This window comes from Schistocerca cancellata, chromosome 4 (assembly GCF_023864275.1).
Source record: "Schistocerca cancellata isolate TAMUIC-IGC-003103 chromosome 4, iqSchCanc2.1, whole genome shotgun sequence".
Lineage (NCBI taxonomy): Eukaryota > Metazoa > Arthropoda > Insecta > Orthoptera > Acrididae > Schistocerca > Schistocerca cancellata.
The window spans coordinates 693474136-693500166 of record NC_064629.1 but is presented as its reverse complement, the minus strand read 5'-3'; the positions used below and the strand labels follow the sequence as shown (position 1 = coordinate 693500166).

At 42.2% G+C, this 26031-nt stretch overlaps 1 protein-coding gene across 1 annotated transcript in view; it reads left to right on the top strand.

Annotated features, from left to right (window-relative positions):
- Positions 1-26031, top strand: part of LOC126183586 (uncharacterized) — a 151626-nt gene that overhangs the window by 33662 nt on the left and 91933 nt on the right. The window contains exons 2-4 of the mRNA XM_049925684.1: positions 3060-3145; positions 18951-19212; positions 21294-21423. Coding sequence (XP_049781641.1) covers positions 3060-3145; positions 18951-19212; positions 21294-21423 — 478 coding nt within the window. The remainder of the gene's footprint in view (positions 1-3059; positions 3146-18950; positions 19213-21293; positions 21424-26031) is intronic.

Here is a 26031-nt window from a genome sequence, read left to right as displayed (position 1 = left end):
CTCACTCCGTATTCCTTTAAGTTACCTTCTTTACTATATGTAGCAGTTCTTTCTATGTATGGTCCAAGTTTCATCGAGGTATATCAGTTGGTAGTGACACACCAGGCGAGAGTTATTTTCGTCCTTAAATTCTGCACCCCAGTGCATTTTACTAAACCAGTATCCCAAAACCGAAAACCAATTGCAGACTGCCTATCTAAAGGCTTCTATGGGCAACAAAAATTGGTTTTTAGTCTTTCTCGAAATTACTGACCTAATTTAAAAATTTTAAATGCTGTCATAATGTAATCAATAAGAGGTATAATCTTACGTAAAAAACTTAACACAATAAAACAAATATTACAGCTAGAAACTGTGTGTTTGTGTTGAGGTAGTGTAACTGATGGCGCTCTAATACCCGGACTTATTCATCCAGTATTTGAGAGTGAGAGCACTTAGGGACATGCACCTAACTTTGTACATAATTTTAAACCTTTATGAAAGTTTTTGCTCGCTGACACCCCCACAAAATGATGAAAGGAAAAACGTTTATCACTTACTAACATTTCGCTGTTCGTGTTGTCAAACTTCAGCGTCAGACATGACGTTTTAATTTGTTACTTCTTTGCTGCTATCTCTATTTGCAATACACTTTGCAGACAGCATCTACATACATCACTGAATTTACCTCCAAAGTTATATTATTGTTCGGCACACAGTTCAGGAGATATGACGTCACAAACATTGAGAGGCGAGAAAAACTAGCTTTTACTTAAAATGGGGCGCAAATTACCGAGACTATATTGATCCAGTGATTCATAATGAGAGCACTTAGAGAATTCCAACAAGATATGCATCATTTCAAATCTTTCCTAAACTTTTCCTAGCTTACTTGCTTAAAGTCAAGTATTTAACCCATTCACACATTTTAACGTAATCAGACACATGAAGCTGTTTTATACATGGGAGTTACAGACTTTCAAGAATTACTGTTAAAATCTATTTCATCGCTGAGGTCCGAATGCTTCGATAGCACAAATTTCTCTGTAGGTGCATCGTTCTTAGTAGAAAATGCCGGCGTTGTGTCGTTGAAGCGAAAGTGCACATACTTGTGTCCTCTTACGAATGGTGGTGAAAGTCTAAAAACTGTCCGCAGCGAACATAAGCAATTGGCAAAGATAGTAACACTGTACCTCTCAGCTTCCACGCATCATGTACACTATTGCATTGTGTTTGTGCCACATACGCACAGAAATACGACATATACCTGTACACGTGTACCAGCGACGTAGTAAAATGTGAAATGAAGTGTTAAGCTTAAAATACACTATGTGATCCAAAGTATACGAACACCTGGCTGAAAATGACTTACAAGTTCGGGGCCCCTCCATCGGTAATGCTGCAATTCCATATAGTGTTGGCCCACCCTTAGGCTTGATGACAGCTTCCACTCCCGCAGGCATACGTTCAATCAGGTGCTGGAAGGGTTCTCGGGGAATGGCAGCCCGTTCCTCACAGAGTACTGCACTGAGGAGAGGTATCGATGTCGGTCGGTGAGGCCTGGCACGAAGTCGGCCTTCCAAAACATCCAAAAGGTGTTCTATAGAATTCAAGTCAGGACTCTGTGCAGCCCAGTCCATTACAGGGATCTTATTCTCGTGTAACCACTCCGCCACTGGCCGTGCATTATGAACAGGTCCTCTACCGTGTTGAAAGATGCAGTCGCCATCAATGAATTCCTCTTCAACAGTGGGAAGCAAAAAGGTGCTTAAGACATCAATGTAGGCATGTGCTGTGATAATGCCACGCAAAACAACAAGGGGCGCAGACGCCCTCCATAAAAAACACGACCACACCATAACACCACCACCTCCGAATTTTACTGTTGACGCCGCGCGGGATTAGCCGAGCGGTCTAGGGCGTTGCAGTCATAGACTGTGCGGCTGGTCCCGTCGGAGGTTCGAGTCCTCCCTCGGGCATGGGTGTGTGTGTGTTTGTCCTTAGGATAATTTAGGTGAATTAGTGTGTAAGCTTAGGGACTGATGACCTTAGCAGTTAAGTCCCATAAGATTTCACACACACATTTTTACTGTTGGCACTACACACGCTGGCAGATGACGTTCACCGGGCATTCGCCACACCCACACCCTGCCATCGGATCGCCACATTGTTTACCGTGATTCGTCACTCGACACAATGTTTTTCCACTGTTCAGTCGTCCAATGTTTACGTTCCTTACACCAAGCGAGGCGTCTTTTGGCATTTACCGGCATGATGAGTGGCTTATGAGCAGCCGCTCGACCATGAAATCCAAGTTTTCTCACCTCCCGCCTAACTGTCATAGTACTTGCAGTGGATCCTGATACAGTTTGGAATTCATGTGTGATGGTCTGGATAGATGTCTGCCTATTACACATTCCGACCCTCTTCAACTATCGGCGGTCTCTGTCAGGCAACAGTCGAGATCGACCTGTACGCGTTTGTGCTGTACGTATCCCTTCACGTTTCCACTTCACTATCACATCGGAAACAGTGGATCTAGGGCTATTTAGGAGCGTGGAAATCTCGCGTACAGACATATGACACAAGTGACACCCAATCAGTTGACCACGTTCGAAGTCTGTGAGTTCCGTGGAGCCCCCCATTCTGCTCTCTCACGATGCCTAATGACTACTGTGGTCGCTGATCTGGAGTACCTGGCAGTAGGTGGCTGCACAATGCACATAATATGAAAAACGTATGTTTTTGGGGGTGTCCGGATACTTTTGATCACATAGTGTATGTGCTTGTACAAAATGCACGGTTGAATTGCCTAATTGCACAGGTAATAAACAGATTACAGCCTACTTGGACCATGTTTTAATTATCAAAATGGCTCTGAGCACTATGGGACTCAACTGCCGAGGTTATTAGTCCCCTAGAACTTAGAACTAAAACCTAACTAATCTAAGAACATCACAAACATCCATGCCCGAGGCAGGATTCGAACCTGCGACCGTAGCGGTCTTGCGGTTCCAGATTGCAGCGCCTTTAATTATCAAATCATGTTAATACTGTCTCATATGAAATATTTGTTACAGCTCAAACGACCTGCAACCAAGGTATTGGAAGGATCGTTTACGAGCGACTACCGGATCAACAACTCCAGGGCTTCGATGATGATGTGGTAAGCTAAACTAGGGTTTGTTCGCTTTAATAAATAATAGAATTACGCTTGAGAGAGAGAGAGAGCGAGAGAGAAAACTACTTTCATATTTGAGCTCAACTGGTAAAATTACGACATTAAATAAATATCATATCGCTCCTTAACACAGGATGTAGTAATGTAAATAGTAGAACTACGAAAATTCCGTCCACAGGCACTGGTGGGCCAATTGGTACCAACCGACCGCCGTGTCATCCATTGCTGATGGCGTTATTGGATGCGATACGGAGGTGTGTGAGGTCAGCGCAACGCTGCTCCGCCGTGGTCAGTTTTCGTGACCTTGAGCCGCTACTACTCAATCAAATAGCTCCCCAACTGGCATCACAAGGCTGAGTACACCCTGTTCCAGTCCTCCCCCCAAAGGCAAAACCCCTGTCGGTACCGGCGATAGAACCCGGGTTTTCCGTATGGCAGTTAGCTGCACTGACAACTTAGCTACGGAGGCAGAACCTACAAATTGTCTTGTCCTGTCTTCGTATGGCGAGTGAGCACAACCGTTGCCATTATCGGTTAAATATTTGTGATGAGCCGGTCGTCTACCACATGGATTTGCCTCTGCTAATCCTGGGTCGTGCGTCAGTAGCCTCGGTTATCCAGAAATTGAACGAAGTACTTAGTCTTCCACTGCGACGCGTGAGCTTGCCAGTGGTAGACCACATAGCGAGTGGAAGAGGGAACTACGTGTCCTGATTCCGTTTTACAGTGATTTCCCTAAAGCTGCGGCCTGTTTTCTTGTGTCTTTACCCTAACCGAAATTGAGTACGCACCCTATTTGACTTAAATAACAAAAATAGAGCTACCTATCATATTTTGACGCTAAGGTATAAAACAGAAGCTATACCAACACGGCGACATCCGTCTGACATAACAACACTACATAAAAAGGTAAAATAACCATTTCGGTTTTCCTTTAATGCTGTTCTACTTCCCTTAAGGGTAGGATGAGAAATTGGCGACTGAATCAGTAATTATCCATCCCGATATTGGCCTGGTTTTGGAGTATGGAAATCTTGACAACTATAAAACCTATAAGATGCATCTCGATTTTTCGATAATGACTATCCCATGTTACACTAGACTCTCCCCATTTACGTAGTAAGCTGGGACTCAATAGTTCTCATACCACATAGTTATAAACTATTAATCAAAGTACAGGTCAAAGAATTTCTCAAATGTTTAATGAAAAATTGCCATTGGAGCAGTTTAGCTGATATGAATTTACAAGCCACATTAACACTGAACACTGGTTCTCATTTTTCATAGCTTTTTTCCATTACATTGAAGCTTTGGAGTTTTCAAGTAAACAACATTTCAAAATAAAAAGGGTAACTGAATATAGAGAGAAAACGGATCATAAAAATTTTATTGGTAATGGCATAAGTCGGTTGGCCAGGATCCTCAACAGCATGAGATCTGGAGACCTATTGTTTTCGGAATAAGCAAAGAATTAGGTGAAATAACAAAAAGTTGAAAACGAAAAGTAAAAAATTCAGATGTAAATAAGTTTGGAAAAGGTTGATTTACGACGAACGGGTAAACGCTATCACAAATGGTAGCTCAGGTTCGTTTATTTGGTGTACAAAATACTAAACGTACAGAAAATAAATCATACTTATCAAGGGCAGATTTTACCTTCAAAACAATATTCCGACTCAAAAATTTTAAAGTAATTTGGAATTCTACCTTGATAATGCGTCTGTACAGATAGCGTCGTGGTTCGAAGAAAATCTAAGTGATTTGCTGCAGTAAACCATTCTAAGCACGAATATGAGTCCTACTGAACGCACTTGAAATGGCCTAAAGCGCTGGTAGAATGAAAGACACCTGTAATTCGTCCTAAACTGTGGTAACAGCTATTCACCAGACCCCAGGAAGAAATGAAACAAATTATAATTTAGTGCAAGGACGACTCCTAAGATTAAAGGTTATAGCAGCAGTAAATCGAATTGATATACGCTATTAACTACTTCGTATCTGGTGTGTTTGGAACTAATAACGACGTGTTTGGTCACATAGCGTATATTGCACGGATATATTCTGCCACAAAAGACTGTGTATTTGGCACAGACATTTTCCCAGCAGGTGGGAATAAATAGCTAAAAACAGTAACTGTTTTGTATCCTAGTCGGCGTAGGTAGAACACAGTTTATGATCACTCGATCTTGTGGCGTCGCAGAGACTACTGGAACAAACAGACGGTTACTGTGGTCGTTGACAGAACGTCCATAGTATAGCGAAAGTAGTCGTAAGCATGCGGAAACTGTCCAGGGAGCCATCCGAACCGAAAAACAAACACAGGTAAGGTCAGTCAATCTGTCAACGGCATGTAGCGAAGGCTTCAGAGTCTACCGAAAACTGTCGGGCAACTGTGGGACCGCCGGCCTGCGTGGCCGAGCGGTTCTAGGCGCTTCAGTCTGGAACCGCGTGACCGCTACGGTCGCAGGTTCGAATCCTGCCTCGGGCATGGATGTGTGTGATGTCCTTAGGTTAGTTAGGTTTAAGTAGTTCTAAGTTCTAGGGGACTGATGACCATATATGTTAAGTCCCATAGTGCTCAGAGCCATTTGAACTATTTATTAGTCATCTGCACCAATATTCGGTGCTATTCTTCGATACGCGTGGTGCACCGGGACATTGTGGGACGATCGAGAATTGTTTATGATTGTAAACCACGTCTGGTTTGCAATGGACACATTGAAAAAAATCATGGACATGCACAAATTCTGAGTTCATTACTTTGTTGTATATCGCAATAATTATTGTTTTCCATGTTTCTACGATCAGTATCATCCTGATTCGTGCAGTGCTGCAGAGGTTCAAATGGTTCAAATGGCTCTGAGCACTATGGGACTCAACATCTTAGGTCATAAGTCCCCTAGAACTTAGAACTACTTAAACCTAACTAACCTAAGGACATCATACACATCCATGCCCGAGGCAGGATTCGAACCTGCGACCGTGGCAGTCCCGCGGTTCCGGACTGCAGCGCCAAAACCGCTAGACCACCGCGGCCGGCACTGCAGAGGTAACACATTATACTTATCGCAGATGTAGATACAATGATATAAATAAGATTACTACACTGATTTGATGAAAGTGCACTTATATCCTTTTCTTGTTTCCAATCTCCTTAAGGGAGGAAAAAATATTTCTCCTTTCTTCATGTTATAGATTAGGAAAATAGTAAATGAATTACTAAATACTGATACTTTGCACGGTCATAATAAATATGTTGTTAGAATTACATTGGAATGAGAAAAGAGCTACCGGCAGCGAGATTCGATCTAGAGGCCTCGCGGTTGTGAAACTAAGCGCTTACTCGATTGCCTGCAGACGCCGTGCACCCGCGCGGCCCTACAAATCGTACAGCATAAGCACACCTATAATTTTAAAACTCGATTCTCTCAAAGATTTTGAGAACTGCATCTTGTTGGTCACAGACGTTAAAGTCCTAGTTGTGCCCTACACACCCTATCAGTGTAAAGCAAATTGATGAGGAAAAGTTGGTACGGTCCCGTGGTAAGATGTTAAAACCACTGATGAGATTATGAACCTTTGATCGGGCAAAGCCTTGCCTCATAGACTTGAAAAGTAGCAGCCGTTTAGTGAGAGATCCAATGAATGCGGAAGTGTCAATCTCTGCCGATAAGCAGTTTTTGTAGTGTCGCTGTCGGCGCATGGGGCTACATATCGTCTGATGGATGAAATGCATGGATAACCAAGAGTTACATAACAGAGACTGATCAGTAGAAACGAGGTGTTAGGATTGCACGGGAAACAGCCTCCGTTTAATGTAACTGAAATGATCCAACTCCTGCTAAGTAAGTAATATATTTCCACGCAGTTCAGCGGTCAAGGAGTAGATGCGTCTCGCCATTAATTGTGTATTAGCGTCTGAGAGTCAGTAGCGAATCGTTCCAATAATCCACCACCACTCAATCATGATCTCACTCGAAGAAAGGTCAGGTTCATAATGTATTTTGTGCCTCATCAACACACAGCTAATGCGTATAGCTGCAACGGTTATCGTATTATCCCCACCCGTTGTCAAAAGTAATCATTATTAGGCTAGTGCGTAAGTTCGAAGCGTTTTTTCATAAGTTTGGCGAAGACAACAAATACACATAACAGAGACTTTAGTCATCAATAATATATTCTCCTTCAATATTTACAACAGCCTGCCAACACTGGAGTAACTTTTCGAGTGTAGGAACTAGGTGGTTTTGAGACGAAGAACTCGTCAAGCCATGTTCGGAACGCATTTTCATCCGGAAAGGAAGTTTCTTGAAAGTTGTTCGATTGACAGCGGAAAGGCGAAAATTTGAGGGTGCATGGTCAGGTGAATAAGGTGGGTGCGCATTGCGGAATGACTTCCAATCCAAATTCTCCTTTTTAAAAAAAGGGAGAATGCAGTGAGGCGTTATCGTGGAGTAGCGTCACTTCCCGCTATCTTCCTGGTCGTTGTCGTAGATTGCGTGATTGCGTCTGCAAAACGTCTCAGTTGGTGACATTAAATACCAGCAGTGGTGGTTACATCTCGGTGAAGTAATTCGTAGTTCACCACACTGTCGCACTTCCACCAGGTGCATAACTTTGTCTTCTGTGGATGTGCGGAGGTCTTTGCATGGGAAGTTGCTGCTTTGTTTGGGCTCAACCATTCCTTTCTTTTCTGATAACGAGCAAGCAGAGATGCACATATGGCCACCTGCTGATTTCTGTGATTTTGGCTTAGACCATGCAGTACCCGTAAACACGATTTTTGAACCTTTGGCATTGCATACAAATGTCGCCCGATGGTGGAATGATCACAGTTCATCACATTTACCAGTTCTCGAAGACACTGACGTGGATCAATGTGGATTCATGCCTTTAAACTATATTCATCAAACCCCGGAGGTCTTCCTGAATGTGGAGAGTCACTAGTGTCAAAACGATTCTTCTGAAAACGAGAAAACAATTTTCTTGCGGTAGTCTGCCCAACGACATTATCCCCATACACGGTGCAAATGTTTCTGGCTGCCTCCGCTGCTCTCCTATTGAACTCAGACAGAAGAATATGTCGGAAATGTTCCGATATCTGTACTTGGCACTCCATTTCCTAGCGTCCACAGCATATGCACTATTTCCATATGACAAAATGGTAACACGTAAACTCAAAAAGCAACAGTGAACTACAAATAAAACATGGCAATCGATAATTAAACCCATAACAACCGAAATATCAACATGCAAAACAAAAACGTTTCGAATTTATGCACTAATCTAGTATTTTGTAGGAGCTGAAATGAATCCGATCTGAGAGAGCAAGGAAATATCACGAACTGGTCCACAAGTTAATGGAGAAAACAGTCGACTTCTTCAGGTGCTGCAGGAGACAAAAGTTGTGGGATAACGTAAGCCCTACGACATCGTGGGTGACGATATATATTCACGCAGTTCACTTTCAAAGACCATGTGTCACGATTCGTCTTTTCCTTTGTTGTGTTACGTCCTAATTACTTAGCGTTTTTAAATAGGTTTATATGACGCGCGCCCATACATATATATCCGCTCTTTTCCAGTATACTGGTGCTATTTGTTAGAGTTTCGCAAAACCCAGCTTGCGTCACGTTTATCAAATAATTTGTGTTAAACGATCTGACAGTTACATTGTAAGTTGTTAACTTAATCCGCGATGCATGAGTTTTCTCTACATCTTCCTATCTTTATCTTGTTTCTACTCTTGAAAAACCTGTTCTCATCTTAGCTATGACACTTCAAGAGTGGACACTGAAAATGTTCTGTGCCGTTAAAAAATAAATAAATAAAAAGTTTTTAGTGCCATTGCGTTCTCGGTACACTGTTGCATCTCCCTAGATTTGTTCCATGTGTCAAATCATAGAGAAAATGTTTCAAACATTCATTAATAGATGGCGCATTGTCCTAGTGCCAAGCAGTGCTTCTCAGTTCAGTTCCAAATGACATGCGCCATTATGCCTGGAATGGTTTGAAGAGATAACACACAGGTTTTTGGTGAATGGGCACAGCTTTTTGACTTGCGACAGAGAATTTGCAGTTACAGAGATGTGAAGAAAGGTAAGCAAGGCCTTCGTTCCGCAAGGTTTACACGAGAGTGTTGACTCAGCTAAAGTTACGAACCCATTGCTTGTAATTCTAGTGCATACAACTGAGTTCTTTGATTTTAAAGATACTGCTAAAGCACTCGCCAATGGAGACGTTAAATATCCCCAAATGCAGCATAATTAAAGTGTCTTATACTCATTCATCTCAAACAGCTATCTACAAATTCCTACTTTGAAACAGGAGAATGGGAAAATGTCAATGTATTGAAAAGAGGAAAGACAATGGCAGAAGTATGCCGTACCGCACTTCATGTGAAAGACCAACCACATTTATCAGTTGTAAAACAGAAGAACCTGTCGACGATAAATTGATCCAAAGAGTCGAGTAGTGTAAGAAACAGAAGTCTGTAATCAGATATTTTTCTTGAATTTAATTTTGTTACTCTCTTGTAAAAAAATTAAAAAGGAACAAGGTATGGTTTTTGTTGAACACAGTTCTGCTAGTTAAAATATCATTGTTGTGTTTCTGTATTGTATTATCACAAATAAAACCTAATGCCTCTATATTAATGCCACTTGAAACAAAAACTTTCTTATTGGCGCTTAGAACAAGTCAGTGTCCTGGTATGAAACTTAGGACGTTCTTAATAAATTATTTATTTTCCAATTTGTCTCATCATTTTTTGCAGGATATGATGGATAGCATAATTTTGTGGTATCAGAATATATGGTTCTGAATAAACAAGACGGGTTGCTGACGCAACTATTTTGATCTAAATATGATACTTAATGATCGAAACATGTAATCTAATTAAAAATGTGCAACTGAGACGGGACAATAAATAAGAATTATCTTAAATATCAACATTGTTGCTGAATCTCTCAAGACGAATATGTCGGCTATCGTATCAGAATACCTTCTTAATTTATGGATAAAAATAAGTGATGTAAAGGAGATAGGAGATTCTTCTGACAAATGTGGGGGTTGGCAGTTACAACATTTCCCATTTCTACTCTCCACTTGTTTCTGTAGTCAGATGCCTTCCCTGACGCCACGTCGTCTTAATCTGTAGGGGTAACTATCAGGTACGCTATTAGCCTGCGTTTCATGTAACTCTATTCTGAAAGAAGATTGGAACTTAACGACACATCAACTGTGACGTCACTGGAAACAGGGCACTAGTTTAACTCAAGGAGAGAAAAGGAGCTATCCCGTGGCCTATTCAAAGGAACTATACCAGCATTCACTCGAAAACAAGCCAATGTCCTAACCATGGGGTCTGCTGAATCGGTATATCACTATTCTGCGTGTTTTCTTGATTTAAATGTCCATGTGTTGGGTTATAGAGACGGACATAAGGAACGTGCTCGTTATATGAGAATCTGTATAGGACGCGTTTCTTCCGCGTCCCGGAGCAACGGGTGGTTACCGTAGCGTGCGTATTCCATCCGGATTTGTTTCACCTTTCAATCTCACAGGCTCTTTCTATTTTTGCGTTGCGTTGACATTTCTGTCAAAACTAAAAGTTTACTACCACCAAAGAAGCGTGTCAACTGCAATACTTCGACCAGTGACTGTTTTTTCTCATTTTTACAGAAAAATTAGTTTTGAGCCTTTCTTTTGCGCTTTTGCGCTTACAAAAAGTTCTTATGGACGTCTTTCAACGGTAAAGTTCGTATTTTAGGTGCGAAACTGGTTAGCTAACTGTGGCACTGGGCCGAGTGAAGTGCCGCAGCGGTTAGCACAGTGGACTCGCATTCGGAAGGACGACGGTTCAAACCCTCATCTGTCCATCTTGATTTAGGTTTTCCGTGATTTACCTAAATCACTTCAGGAAAATGCCGGGATGGTTCCTTTGAAAGGGTACGGCCGATTTCCTTCCCTAATACGCTGGGACCGATGACCTTGCTGTTTGGTCCCCTCCCCCAAATCAACTAACCAACCAAACCTTTGGTGCTGAACTTATGATCTGATTTTGCTAATTGTTCATGGTTTCTGTGAAAGCCTGCGACTGTGAAAACAATGAGTTCGTTTATAAATAATTTTTCTGCTACCAGTCACTATTTTCTTTTATTCATATTTCACACGGCGCGTTTCAGAAAATGATTCCCATTTTCAAGTATGTTTTCTCTTTGTACTTTGCCATTTTTATGTAATGTTTTCGTTCTGTGACATTCTGTTTTGTTTTGTTGGTTTTATTTCAATATATAAAAAACGCACAATTTTTAGTTAGTTACCTATTTTTTTTGTACTTAGAGGCGAAATTTGGAAAACCGGCACTTACAGTTTTCTTATTGTCCCCTTGTGCAAAGTCTCACACATGTTAAACATCACACACAATTTTTAGTGTAGGGTGTACATCGAGAATAACTTACATAAACAGTTACAAAGATGATTTCAGACGTAGTTGACAGAGAAAATGTTACAGGTGTTCCACAGTCAACTTAGGACAAACAGGCCGAAATTTCAACACCAGGTACAGAGAGCGCATTAAAGCCTACACACACAACAGATAGACACCAGTAATAGCCACACACAAAATTAATACAGGGCACCCATTTGTAAAAGTAGAGAAAATTTTCAAAGTACTCCACCGACTACATAAAGAGCGTAAACTCCGTTTGTTACAAGAACTGGAGATATATTCACATTACAGAAAATATGAAGACCAAATATTAAATGGTAAACTTGAAAATCAATAAGTGAATCTCTTTAGATTCTTTGACAATCTACTTAAATAAAAATAGTAACACATAGAAATAAGCAGCACTGTAAAAAAATAGATATAAGCAAATTATGATCCACACTTTTAAGATAAGTACCCTCTGTATAAAAGAGTATCATAATCTGTGGAACACCTGTAACATTATCTATGTCAGCTATATCTAAACTCATCTTTGTAACTGTTTGTTTATGTAAGTTATTCTCGATGTACACCCTGCATTGAAAACTATGTGTGATGTTTAACATGTGTGAGACTCTGCGCAAATGGACCATAAGAAAACTGTAAGAACAAGTTCTTCTAAATTTCGACACTAAATAAATACAAAAAATCGATAACTAACTAAAATTTGTGCGTTTTTTATAAAGTGCAGTAAAGTCAATAAAACAAAACAGAACTTTACATATCGGAGACAATGTAAAAATGGCATAGTACACAGAGAAAACACACTGGAAAATGCGTATCATTCCCCAAGCGCGTCGTGTAAAATATGAATAAAACAAAACAGTGACTGGTAGCAGAAAAGTTGTTTATAAACAAACCCATCGTAAACTTTTTCCGCTACTGTGCTCTTCCCACTGCCGTTGCGCGGCTCCTCCCTACAGCATCCACGGAAGAATCGCGGGCTGTCCCGCTGTAGGGCGCGCCCGGAAGTGTACCCATCAATAGGCGCACTTCCACTTCCGCCTGCCGGGCCTCTCTGACGTCATCTAACGGCGCTACTACTCTCAACTGCGACCGCATTTCCAAGATATTTGTAACGAAGTAAAAACCTCCCATTTTAATTTTTTTTTCTAGATTTGACATAATTAAGCCACTCACTTCTTTCTATACCTGCATCAGTTATAAATAATTAATCATTCCATTTTAGCCACATCTTGTGAAACAGATACCATGCCCCTGTGACTGAACGGTTGGCGTATCTGATGACTAAGATGGGGACTCGGTGTCGATCTCCGATACCACCAGGGTTGTTGTTGTTGTTGTGGTCTTCAGTCCTGAGACTGGTTTGATGCAGCTCTCCATGCTACTCTATCCTGTGCAAGCTTCTTCATCTCCCAGTATCTACTGCAACCTACATCCTTCTGAATCTGCTTAGTGTATTCATCTCTTGGTCTCCCTCTACGATTTTTACCCTCCACACTGCCCTCCAATGCTAAATTTGTGATCCCTTGATGCCTCAAAACATGTCCTACCAACCGATCCCTTCTTCTAGTCAAGTTGTGCCACAAACTTCTCTTCTCCCCAATCCTATTCAATACCTCCTCGTTAGTTACGTGATCTACCCACCTTATCTTCAGCATTCTTCTGTAGCACCACATTTCGAAAGCTTCTATTCTCTTCTTGTCCAAACTAGTTATCGTCCATGTTTCACTTCCATACATGGCTACACTCCATACAAATACTTTCAGAAACGACTTCCTGACACTTAAATCTATACTCGATGTTAACAAATTCCTCTTCTTGAGAAACGCTTTCCTTGCCATTGCCAGTCTACATTTTGGATATTCCTTTAATGAGAGGTCTGAAACGGGGTCCACAGTCTCGTAACGACAGCTTAAATGGTATTTGAACGAGAAGCAGCAGCTCTGCCAATGTTATTCACTGGAAGAGCTGTACGGTGACTCTCCGCCATCGCAATACTCCAAACAAGGCGATTAATACACTACTGGCCATTAAAATTGCTACACCAAGAAGAAATGCGGATGATAAACGGATATTCATTGGACAAAGATATTATACTAGAACTGACATGTGACTACTTTTTCACGCAATTTGGGTGCATAGATCCTGAGAAATCAGTACCCCGAACAACCACCTCTGGCCGTAATAACGGCCTTGATACGCCTGGGTATTGAGTCAAACAGAGCTTGGATGGCGTGTACAATTACAGCTGCCCATGCAGCTTCAACACGATACCACAGTTCATCAACAGCAGTGACTGGCGTATTGTGATGAGCCAGTTGCTCGGCCACCATTGATCAGACGTTTTCAATTGGTGAGAGATCTGGACAATGTGCTGGCCAGGGCAGCAGTCGAACATTTTCCGTATCCAGAAAGGCCCGTACAGGACCTGCAACATGCGGTCGTGCATTATCCTGCTAAAATGTAGGGTTTCGCAGGGATCGAATGAAGGGTAGAGCCACGGGTCGTAACACATCTGAAATGTAACGTCCACTGCTCAAAGTGCCGTCAATGCGAACAAGAGGTGACGGAGACGTGTAACCACTGGCACCCCATACCATCGCGCCGGGTGATACGCCAGTATGGCGATGACGAATACACGCTTCCAATGTGCGTTCACCGCGATGTCGCCAAACACGGCTGCGACCATCATGATGCTGTAAACAGAACCTGGATTCATCGGAAAAAATGACGTTTTGCCATTCGTGCACACAGGTTCGTCGTTGAGTACACCATCCCAGGCGCTCCTGTCTGTGATGCAGCGTCAAGGGTAACCACAGCCATGGTGTCCGAGATGATAGGCCATGCTGCTGCAAACGTCGTCGAACTGTTCGTGCAGATGGTTGTTGTCTTAAAAACGTCCCCATCGGTTGACTCAGGGATCGAGGCGTGGCTGCACGATCCGTTACAGCCATGCGGATAAGATGCCTGTCATCTCGACTGCTAGTTAACACGAGGCCGTTGGGATCCAGCACGGCGTTCCGTATTACCCCCCTGAACCCACCGATTCCAAATTCTGCTAACAGTCATTGGATCTCGACCAACGCGAGCAGCAATGTCGCGATACGATAAACCGCAATCGTGATGGGCTACAATCCGACCTATATCAAAGTCGGAAACGTGATGGTACGCATTTCTCCTCATTACACGCGTCTGTAGCACGTCATCTTCGTGGTGCAGCAATTTTAATGGCCAGTAGTGTACATTGGACTAGTATATGAGATTAGTGGGATTCAAACGCCGTTCAGTCAGATTTAGGGTTTCAGTGATTTCCCTAAATTACTTTAGGAGAATACGTGGATGGTTCTGTTTAAAAGGCTACAGCAAATTCACTTTCCCTTCCTCCTCCAGCTTATCTCACTATCGGGGGTGCAAAACTTTACCTCTCCTCCTTATCCTGTGTCGCAGTTACACCACAGAGAGAGGATGAAGTAGCAGTCACTCTGGAAGAAAAATGGTTCAAATGGCTCTGAGCACTATGCGACTTAACTTCTGAGCTCATCAGTCGCCTAGAACTTAGAACTAATTAAACCTAACTAACCTAAGGACATCACACACATCCATGCCCGAGGCAGGATTCGAACCTGCGACCGTAGCGGTCGCTCGGCTACAGACTGTAGCGCCTAGAACCGCACTGCCACTCCGGCCGGCTCTATGGAAGAAAAAGTCTTGCCAGGACGATGGAACCACAATGTTAGTATCATTTTTTTCTTGTTAACAACTCTATTTTGATGCATTTGTTTTTCATAGTGGGTAGCTATCTTCCTTTCCTGTTCATGAGAGTTTAAGTTTTCTTCCATATGTTTCAATAGCAGATCCCCCATCCAAAATAACGCGAAGTTTTAAATACACTCCTGGAAATGGAAAAAAGAACACATTGACACCGGTGTGTCAGACCCACCATACTTGCTCCGGACACTGCGAGAGGGCTGTACAAGCAATGATCACACGCACGGCACAGCGGACACACCAGGAACCGCGGTGTTGGCCGTCGAATGGCGCTAGCTGCGCAGCATTTGTGCACCGCCGCCGTCAGTGTCAGCCAGTTTGCCGTGGCATACGGAGCTCCATCGCAGTCTTTAACACTGGTAGCATGCCGCGACAGCGTGGACGTGAACCGTATGTGCAGTTGACGGACTTTGAGCGAGGGCGTATAGTGGGCATGCGGGAGGCCGGGTGGACGTACCGCCGAATTGCTCAACACGTGGGGCGTGAGGTCTCCACAGTACATCGATGTTGTCGCCAGTGGTCGGCGGAAGGTGCACGTGCCCGTCGACCTGGGACCGGACCGCAGCGACGCACGGATGCTGTACAAGCAATGATCACACGCACGGCACAGCGGACACACCAGGAACCGCGGTGTTGGCCGTCGAATGGCGCTAGCTGCGCAGTGCCGTAGGGGACCACACCGCCACTTCCCAGCAAATTAGGGACACTGTTGCTCCTGGGGTATCGGCGAGGACCATTCGCAACCGTCTCCATGAAGCTGGGCTACGGTCCCGCACACCGTTAGGCCGTCTTCCGCTCACGCCCCAACATCGTGCAGCCCGCCTCCAGTGGTGTCGCGACAGGCGTGAATGGAGGGACGAATGAAGACGTGTCGTCTTCAGCGATGAGAGTCGCTTCTGCCTTGGTGCCAATGATGGTCGTATGCGTGTTTGGCGCCGTGCAGGTGAGCGCCACAATCAGGACTGCATACGACCGAGGCACACAGGGCCAACACCCGGCATCATGGTGTGGGGAGCGGTCTCCTACACTGGCCGTACACCACTGGTGATCGTCGAGGGGACACTGAATAGTGCACGGTACATCCAAACCGTCATCGAACCCATCGTTCTACCATTCCTAGACCGGCAAGGGAACTTGCTGTTCCAACAGGACAATGCACGTCCGCATGTATCCCGTGCCACCCAACGTGCTCTATAAGGTGTAAGTCAACTACCCTGGCCAGCAAGATCTCCGGATCTGTCCCCCATTGAGCATGTTTGGGACTGGATGAAGCGTCGTCTCACGCGGTCTGCACGTCCAGCACGAACGCTGGTCCAACTGAGGCGTCAGGTGGAAATGGCATGGCAAGCCGTTCCACAGGACTACATCCAGCATCTCTACGATCGTCTCCATGGGCGAATAGCAGCCTGCATTGCTGCGAAAGGTGGATATACACTGTACTAGTGCCGACATTGTGCATGCTCTGTTGCCTGTGTCTATGTGCCTGTGGTTCTGTCAGTGTGATCATGTGATGTATCTGACCCCAGGAATGTGTCAACAAAGTTTCCCCTTCCTGGGACAATGAATTAACGGTGTTCTTATTTCAATTTCCAGGAGTGTAGACCAGGTCGCAATCTCTACCAAAATGAAACAAGAAAGATGAAAATGTAGTTTTGTCTCATTTCATACCCACAAACTAGGAAGGCTCATAAACAGATACAATCTTTGAAACCGAAGAACTAAAGCGAGCGCGGAGTTCCTGAAAAGGGTTCTGCCAAGCGAATGTGAATGTAATGAATCCAAAATACGTCTGAGTGAGCTCTGCATAGAGCTCACGGAAATCAAAAGAAAGAAAACATTATATTTCTAGTGGAATAACACCTCCAAACCGGTTTTCATATAAATCTATCAAGTGTGGAAATTAAATTATAAACTAATTCGAGAACCTACTGCAAATCTTTCAAAATAGAAGAGACCAAATATCTGGAGTGGTCAGAACTGAAAAATGCATTTATAGAAAGTTTCATACTTAAAATACAGAATAAACCTGTAAGGAGAAACCATTAAGTAACACAGAATCTTTAAAAGGAAACTCATGAGCTGAAAGCTATCGTCGCTGTACTTTCAACGAAAGGCCGGTGTGTTCCGAACCGGCAGGACTATATTAAAACTCGAACAATCGGCGGTAAACGCACAGGACTTATCAAGACCGTGAAAATTACATCCAGCTTCGGCAGAGTACAGGTTGGCAGCCCCAGTCTTCACGAGCTGAGGGCTGGTCAGCAGTACCACTCCTACACTACCTGATCAAAAGTATCAGTACAGTCCGAGAGATGTGGAACTATTAGATGTTACGAAGCCGGACCGTCAGTATAACAGGAGGGAAGGGTGGAGTATTTTGTTGTCAGTACAGAAGCAGTAACTTGAGAACTCTGTGCCTTCGAATGTGGACTAGTCATTGGATGCCACCTCAGTAAAGAATCATCAGGGACATGTCAACCCACCTAAAGCTGTCCAAGTCGACTGTTGGTGATGTTTTTGTGAAGTGAAAACAAACAAGAGCAGGCAGACCTCATGTACTGACCGTCGAGTATTGCGGACGGTGGTTGTAAAAAATGGCATGAAATCAATGGAAAAAATCACTCATGAGCTCCAAAATGATACCAGCAGTCCGGCTAGCGTGTTGAATATGCGTAGAGCGTTAAGAAGAATGGGGTAAAATGGTCGAGCAGCTCCTCATAAGCCACATATTCCTGTCCTAAGCGACAGCTGAAGTTGTGTAAAGTGCGACGCCACTGGACAGTGGATGACTGGAAACTGAAGTATTTAATTTAAAAAGCTCCAATTTTACATAACGTAACTAAATTATCTTCTCCATTTCGTACCTAAAAGCCTCTTCCGTAGCTTAAGTGTATCTAGTGCTTAACCTACATTGTTTACTTGAAAAGACAAGAAAAATCATAAAAACGTCCGTAACATCTAAAATAAGAACTGTAACAAAATATTATTTTCGTGGGGCAATTTTCAGTTGCACTAATATCTTAGTCCAAAATTTAGCATATGTAGCTATTAAACTGAGCGTCTCTGAAAAGACCGTAAAATTGCTAAATTTGGTCAAACTACATGATTTAATATTTCCAATATTTATTACACCCTTTGGTTGATGGTATATCTGTACTACCGATTATTTGGGAAGGTATGCCACAACATTTCAACGTTCCCTATGGTTGCGGTAAAGCCACGCCTACATCCCTGATAGACCAGTAGGTATCTACAATGTAAACACAGATTTTTGAGAATGAGCTGTATGTCCATTTGAAGTCATATTTTGAAATAGCGCTAGTGCTTTTGTTCTGATATTTGCTCAGGTGAAGATTACTTTTTTTGTCGCTCACAAGGAGAATTCCTAGCAGACTTGAAGAATGTATAGAATTATCCACACTGTACAGACCACTGAATATCTGTGCGCAGTGCATTTATATTTGAAGAATCGTCATGTGTCACTGTTACAAATGTTTGTTAACACCTTTTTGTTAATTTCAAATAAAGCCTAGTTTCATTATCAGTATTATTATATTTGTTTTACAGGTGAGAGATACGTTGCCGCCATTCAAGGTTTTAGAAAAATGCCAGGATTTGTGCCTACGAGATCGGACTGCTACGAACAATTTAGTCAGGACTTGCACATCATTTGACTTCCAAGCAGGAAATCGTATTACTTCGTTCAGTGGATCATCAGAGTATGAAGAATCAACGTGTTATTTAACGAGAGAACAAGCTCATCCAGAGGGTATCGGGAACCTTGTCTTAGTACCGAATAGTGTACACTTCACTGAAGTGTGCTTGATGTGTAAGTAATTATGCTAGTAATACTTTCGTTTTTAATATTCCTTATACCTTATCTGGTAACAGTTAAGTTTTGTAAGACAATTTCTTGTATTTACAGCGTGAAAATGTAATGGATCCATTCTTCACGTCTTGTTCATTAGATTTCTCCAAAGTCTAAAGCTGTTGAGAGAGTGCTGACAATGAAATTACTATTGTAACATCATTGTCCTGTGATATAATTTGGATCCTGAAAATTTGATATTATTCTTTAGAAGGAATCCACAAAATACAAATGAAAAAAGAAAGCATGACCGCCAAGAAACTGTAGTAAGAGTATTTATTCATGTCTAGTTCCTATATTGTAGTCATCTTCTTGTTGAGATAATCAAATCATACTGGCTTGCAAGGATGAGCGAATGCCATCAAATATTGTGGAGCATTAAGCATTATAGAAAGTTTCTGTAAACGTACTTGTAAAATTGGCATACTATGATAATAGTGTGGGACTGGGGAACTTTACAGTAAGCATTTACGTCATTATACAGAGTGTTTTCTATTATAAGTACAAAGGAAAGGGCCGAGCAGAGGACCAGGAAATAAGTAAATAATTCTAATAGACACAGGTCCGGAAACCAATGGATTCATTTTTCCCCTACACGACGTGAGCACCTTATAACAGAGTCCCCAAGGATGCAAACTGCAGATATGCACTTGAGAACAAACACTTTACTAGTATTTCACGTGGCAACCGTTCATGTGAAGGATAGTTTCAGCATGTTTCATCATAGTTGGCCGTAAACGTTCAAAAATCTCAGGCGTGTTCCGAATACATTGGCAACTATCCAAAATGCGTTCCCAGAGTTCGTCGGAACTATCAACGGGACTAGAATACACCAAAGCTTTCAAGCTACACAAAAAAATCCAAAGGGTTCAAGTCGGGGTACCTGGCCACGCAGGAAATGTGGCCCCATCAACCGATCACCAATGACACCTTCTCAAACGTTAATGGAGAGTCTCCGCTGATGCGCGACCTCAATGGTTGTATGAGGGTTTCCGTAAACCCAAACGTGTGTGTTGTGGATGCTCATAATACCATCTCGATAAAGCATGCTTCATCTGTAAACAACAAGTGCGCGAGGAACTGTGTATCATTCCCACATTGTGCAAGGATCCATTGATAGAAGACAACCTTGACTGAAGAGCCAGGTGCGGCCAGTGACTGCACATTTTGTACGTGATATGTGTATAACTGTCCTTTATCTAAAATCCGCCATATGATGAAGGGCGAAACGCGTTCTGCTGCAACAATCCTTCTGGTAACTGTGCCCGCACACACTTGATGTAATACACACTCCCGCTATCGTGGTGTCGACATTGTTCTTAGTCTACCTGCATATTGTATGTTGGGTTTGAAAGAACTGGTCTCGCGCAGACACAGACGGGACACGCTGCTGTCTGACAGTCTACTCTGAAGATGCGCTTCGCAATCGTGCTGCCTCACGTGCATTACCATTTGCGCGCCATTATATGAGATGGATGTCGACCATTTTGTCGTTTGAAAATGTGTGTGGAGCCACGCCAACCGCTTCAAATTCTACTTGTGCGCACTGCGGTTGCTGTTCGCTGTAGGAACCGGTACCTGGACTGTAAGGCTACGTTTATGCTGCAACTTCGCGGCTGGCACATCACTGTTGGTTGGTTGAATACTTTACTTTCACGGGTGACGTGAAGAGTGACCTTGAAGACATTAACAGGGTTGTATCACTGACGTGACTGCGCTTGTGCATACGGCGCATGGGGGAAACCATTCGTTATCGGACCTACTTTTATAAGGACTATTTGCTTGTATTATTGTCTCTACTCCTCCCTTTCGTTCATCTTATAATAGTCAAGCATGCTATATAATCAGAATATATTTTATGTAGTGTATACACTGTCTTGCACCACATACCAAATGCTATGTGTCTATATGTCTGTTGGCGGTCATGTCTATCTTTATCAAGTACTTGGTAGCTTTGGAGAACCACCCTCACAAAAAATAGTGAAGTATAAATGGTTTTTCATTCATTTGTTCATTTCATAGTATATTCTTCTTCGTTGCAGCTAGCCGCATCGAGAGGGATTGTCCTAACCGTCATTACGTCTTTGAAAGGCATCCACGAAAAAAACTGAAGCTTCCAGCAAGTGACGTCAAAGATGTGACAGCTTCTAATCGAACAGATTGTGAAGACAGGTTAGTTAGAGACTTCGACTAAACTGATATATGTATTTTAGATCAGAAGTTACGATAGATTTATTACGAGTACCGCTATTTTTCTTACAGCAAGTATGTTTCTTTCGAAACAACCTGCATGTTCCCTGTCAATTTGTAATTTCACGCTTAATATGTCGTCAGATCGATTTCTTTAGTGTACACTTACGAGTAATTGTATCAGAGATGACGGCGATCTCACGAAGCGAAGATTCCACAAGCAAGACGGTACCGAGGGGGTGGCGAGGTAGGTCCCCGCCAGAAGCACAGGCACAGAGAGAGCCCAAAACCAGACAAGGAATAATGACAGTTCAAGAACGAACCGGAGGAGGTACATGACTCTCGTACCTCTCGTGTTCCTTTTTTCTGCCCATAAGAAAAAGCCATTCACTCGACATACGACTGTAAACACACGATGTTGCCACAGTGTCATTTCTAGTCATGTAGTCCAAGTAGCATCATAAACAAACGTCTACCACTGAGCTTCTAGGATATTTATGGCAGTTCTAGTTACTGCAGTGTATCGTGAACGGTAATCAGCAAATTAGGGATGATAAAAAACTACTTAAGGTCGATAGTTGGGAACAAACTATTGTGTCGATAGAATGCAACATAGCTGCTAAACTTGACTTCAATGATTAAATCAGTGAGTTTGCTTCACTCAAATCAAGGATATGCGAAGTATAATTGTAACAACAACCCAAGAGATATTTTCTCAATTCTTAATTATATCCTTTTTTCATTTATTTATATTAAATAATTTATGCTCTTTAGGAAGAGCAAATAAAATCTGATGACCTGTGTCGTTGTTGTTGTTATTGTTGTGGTCTTCAGTCCGAAAACTGGTTTAAAGGAGCTCTCATTGCTACTCTATCCTCTGCAAGCCTCTTCATTTCCGAATAACTGCTCCAACCTACATCCTTTTGAACCTGCTTACTGTATTCATCTCTTAGTTTCCCTCTATAATTTTCAGTCTCCACATATCCCTCCTATTCTAAATTGAAGTTTCCTTGATGTCTCTGAATGCACCCTATGAACCGACCCCTTCGTTTAGTCCAGTTGTGTCACAAGTTTCTTTTCTCCCCAGTTCTATTCAGTACATCCCGATTAATTACGTGACCTACTCACCTAATCTTCAGCATTCTTCTGTAGCACAACACTTGAAAAGCTTCTATTCTCTTCTCGTATGAAGTGCCTGTTGTCTACGTTTCACATCCGTAAAAGGCTGCACTCCAGACAAACACCTTCATAAAATGTTCAAATGTGTGTGAAATCTTATGGGACTTAACTCCTAAGGTCATCAGTCCCTAAGCTTACACACTACTTAACCTAAATTATCCTAAGGACTAACGCACACACCCCTGCTCGAGGGAGGACTCGAACCTCCGCCGGAATCAGCCGCACAGTCCATGACTGCAGCGCCTGAGACCGCGCGGCTAATCCCGCAAACACCTTCATAAATGACTTCCTAACACTTAAATTTATATTCGATGTTAACAAAATTCCCCTCTGCACAAATGCTTTTTATGCTTTGTGATTTTATATCCTCTCTACTTCGACCATCATCAGTTATTTTGCTGCCTAAATAGCAAAACTCATCTCCTACTTTTAGTGTCTCATTTCCTAATCTAATTCCCTTAGCATCGCCTGATTAAATTGTTTTTGCTTTTGTTGATGTTCATTTATGTCCTTTCCAAGACACTGTCCCGTTCAACTGCTCTTCCAAGTCCTTTGCTTTTTCTGACAGAATTACAATGTTATCGGCAAACTTCAAAGTTTTTATTTCTTCTCGCTGAACTTCTTCAAATTTTTCTTTGGTTTCCTTTATTGCTTATTCATTGTATAGACTGAATAATGTCAGAAATGGGTTATAACATTGTCTAGCTCCCTTCTCAAACGTTGTCTCCCTTCCAAGCCCTCCGATTTTTATAACTGCCGTCGGGTTTCTCGACAAGTTGTAAATAACCTTTCGCCCCCTGTACTTCTCCCCTGTACCACAGAATTTCAAAGAGTGTTTCCTAGCCAGCATTGTCAAAAGCTTTCTCTAAGTCTACAAATACTATAAACGTAGGATAACCTATGTTCTAAGGGAAGTCGTAGGGTTGCATAGCTTCGCGTGCTCCTACATTTCTCCGAAGCCATACTGATCTTCATCAAGGCTGGTTTCTACCAGCTTTTCCGTTCTTCTGTAAATAATTCATGTCAGTATTTTGCAACCACTACTCATTAAACTGATAGTATGGTAATTTTCTCACCTATCAGCAACTGCTTTCGTTGGAATTGCAATTATTACATTATTCTTGGGCTTCTGAAGATACCTCACACATTTTGCACACTTGGTGGAATAGTTTGGTCATGGCTCTCCCTCTCAAGGATATCAGTAGTTGTGAGGGAATGTCGTCTACTCCAAGGGCCATGTTTCAACTTAGGTCTTTCACTGCTCTATCAAATTATTCACGCAGTATCAGATCTCCCATCCCATTATCATCTAGTTCTGCTTCGCTTACTATAATACTGCCTCCAAGTCTTTTCCCTCACGTAGCACCTCTGTATATTCTTTCCATCTTTCAGTTTTCGCTTCTTTGTTTAGCACTCTTGATGTTCAAACAGCTGCTTCTCTTTTCTCCAAAAGACTCTTTAAGTTTCCTATAGGCGGTATCTACCTTACCCTTTCTTATACATGCTTCTGTGTGTCCTCTAGCGATTTCTGCACTTCCTGCAAGTCTTATTTTTTATACGTCTGTATTCAGTTTTGCTTGCTTCATTTGTCGCATTTTTATATTTTGTCCTTTCATTAACTAAATTCAGTATATCCTGTGTTATCCAAGGACTTTTACTAGCACTTCTCTTTTTACCTAATTGATACTTGCTCCCTTCACTACTTCATCTTTCAAATTGACCCATTCGCCTTCTACTGTATTCCTTTCCCCAGTTTCAGTCAGTCGTTGCCTGATGGTCTCTCTGAAACTCTCAACCTCTGGTTCTTTCAACTTATCCTCGTCCCATCTCCTTAACTTCGTACCTTTTTGCAATTTCCTCAGTTTTAATCTATACTTCATAACCAACAAACTGTGGTCAGATATCATTTATGGCCCTGGAAGTGTCTTACAGTTTAAAATCTGGTTCCGAAATCTCTGTCTTACCATTGCATAATCAACCAGAAATACTGAAGTGTCCTCTGGTGTCTTCCACATATTCAGTCTTCTTTCGTAGTTCTTAAACAGTGTGTTAGCGGTGATTATATAATATTCTGTGCAACATTCTACCAGGCGGCTTCCTGTTCCATTCCTTTCACCCAGTCAATGTTTCCTTTTTTTTTTTTTTCCTTCTCCTCCTTTTCCTACTATCGAATTCTAGTCTCCGAACACAATTAAATTTTTCTCTCCTTTATGTGTCTGAATAATTTCTTTTATCTCATCATACATTCTTTTAATCTCTCCATCATTTGCGGTGCTAGTTGGCATATAACCTCGTACTACTTTGGTGGGTGTTGGTTTCGTGTCTTTTTTTTACAATAATGCGTTCACTATGCTGTTCATAGTGGCTTACCTGCATTCTAATTTTCTTCATTATTAAACCTACACCTGCATTACCCCTATTTGATTTTGTATTTATAATCCTGTATTCATCCGACCAGAAGTATTGTTACTCCTGCCACTGAACTTCACTATCTAACTTCAACCTATCCATTTCTCTTTTTAAATTTTCTAATCTACCTACCGATTAAGGGATCTAACACTCCGCAATCCGATCCGTAGAATAACATTTTGTTTTCTCCTGATAACGATCTCCTCCTGAGCAGTCCCCTCCCAGAGATCCGGGGACTATTTTACCTCCGGAATATTTTACTCAATAGTATCTCATCATCATTTAACCGTACAGTAGAGCTGCATGCCCGCGGGAAAAATGCGGGAAGCATAGCAATGCCATGTTGCCTAACGTTACAAAGACAAATCAGACCGTTAATCATAATGAGCGTATGGCAATGTTCGCCGGGAGGCTCCATGCGGGGTAGTTCGGCCGACGGATTGGAAGTTCTTTTTAGTTGACGCCACTGATCAATGCAGAATCATTCGCTTCCAACGACTCTTCCGACACAAGTATCTAGTGGATATCTTCAAAATTTTCCATAAACAAGTGAGAAAGGTCTGCGAATGTATCTCTATCCCCAGAACAAGAAAAATATTACATACGTGTCCCAGATATGCAATAACAGTATACTGCACACATCGTGAAGATAACTATGAAAAATGTAATACCGAGCCATTTAATAATATGTAGAGACTACTCTGAGTGCCAAAACTTCAGATGACTGGGCTATTCGTAATGCGTTGTTAGTCTGGTAAACTAATTTGATATAGTAATAATTTTTGACGGACAGTCTGAACGAATTACGGGTATCAGTTGCTCCCAAAGTGTTTTCAGTCATTTTTTCTTTCATCCATCCATACAAAAAATAGTCCAGTACGTCAACTACGCCATCCTACCAACTTGTTGTGAAGACATGCTCTTTTATTACATTTCATAAAGTACTAAAGTACACTTACATCGTTACCCATGAATTACCTTATCGCTATGTAAAAAGATGCA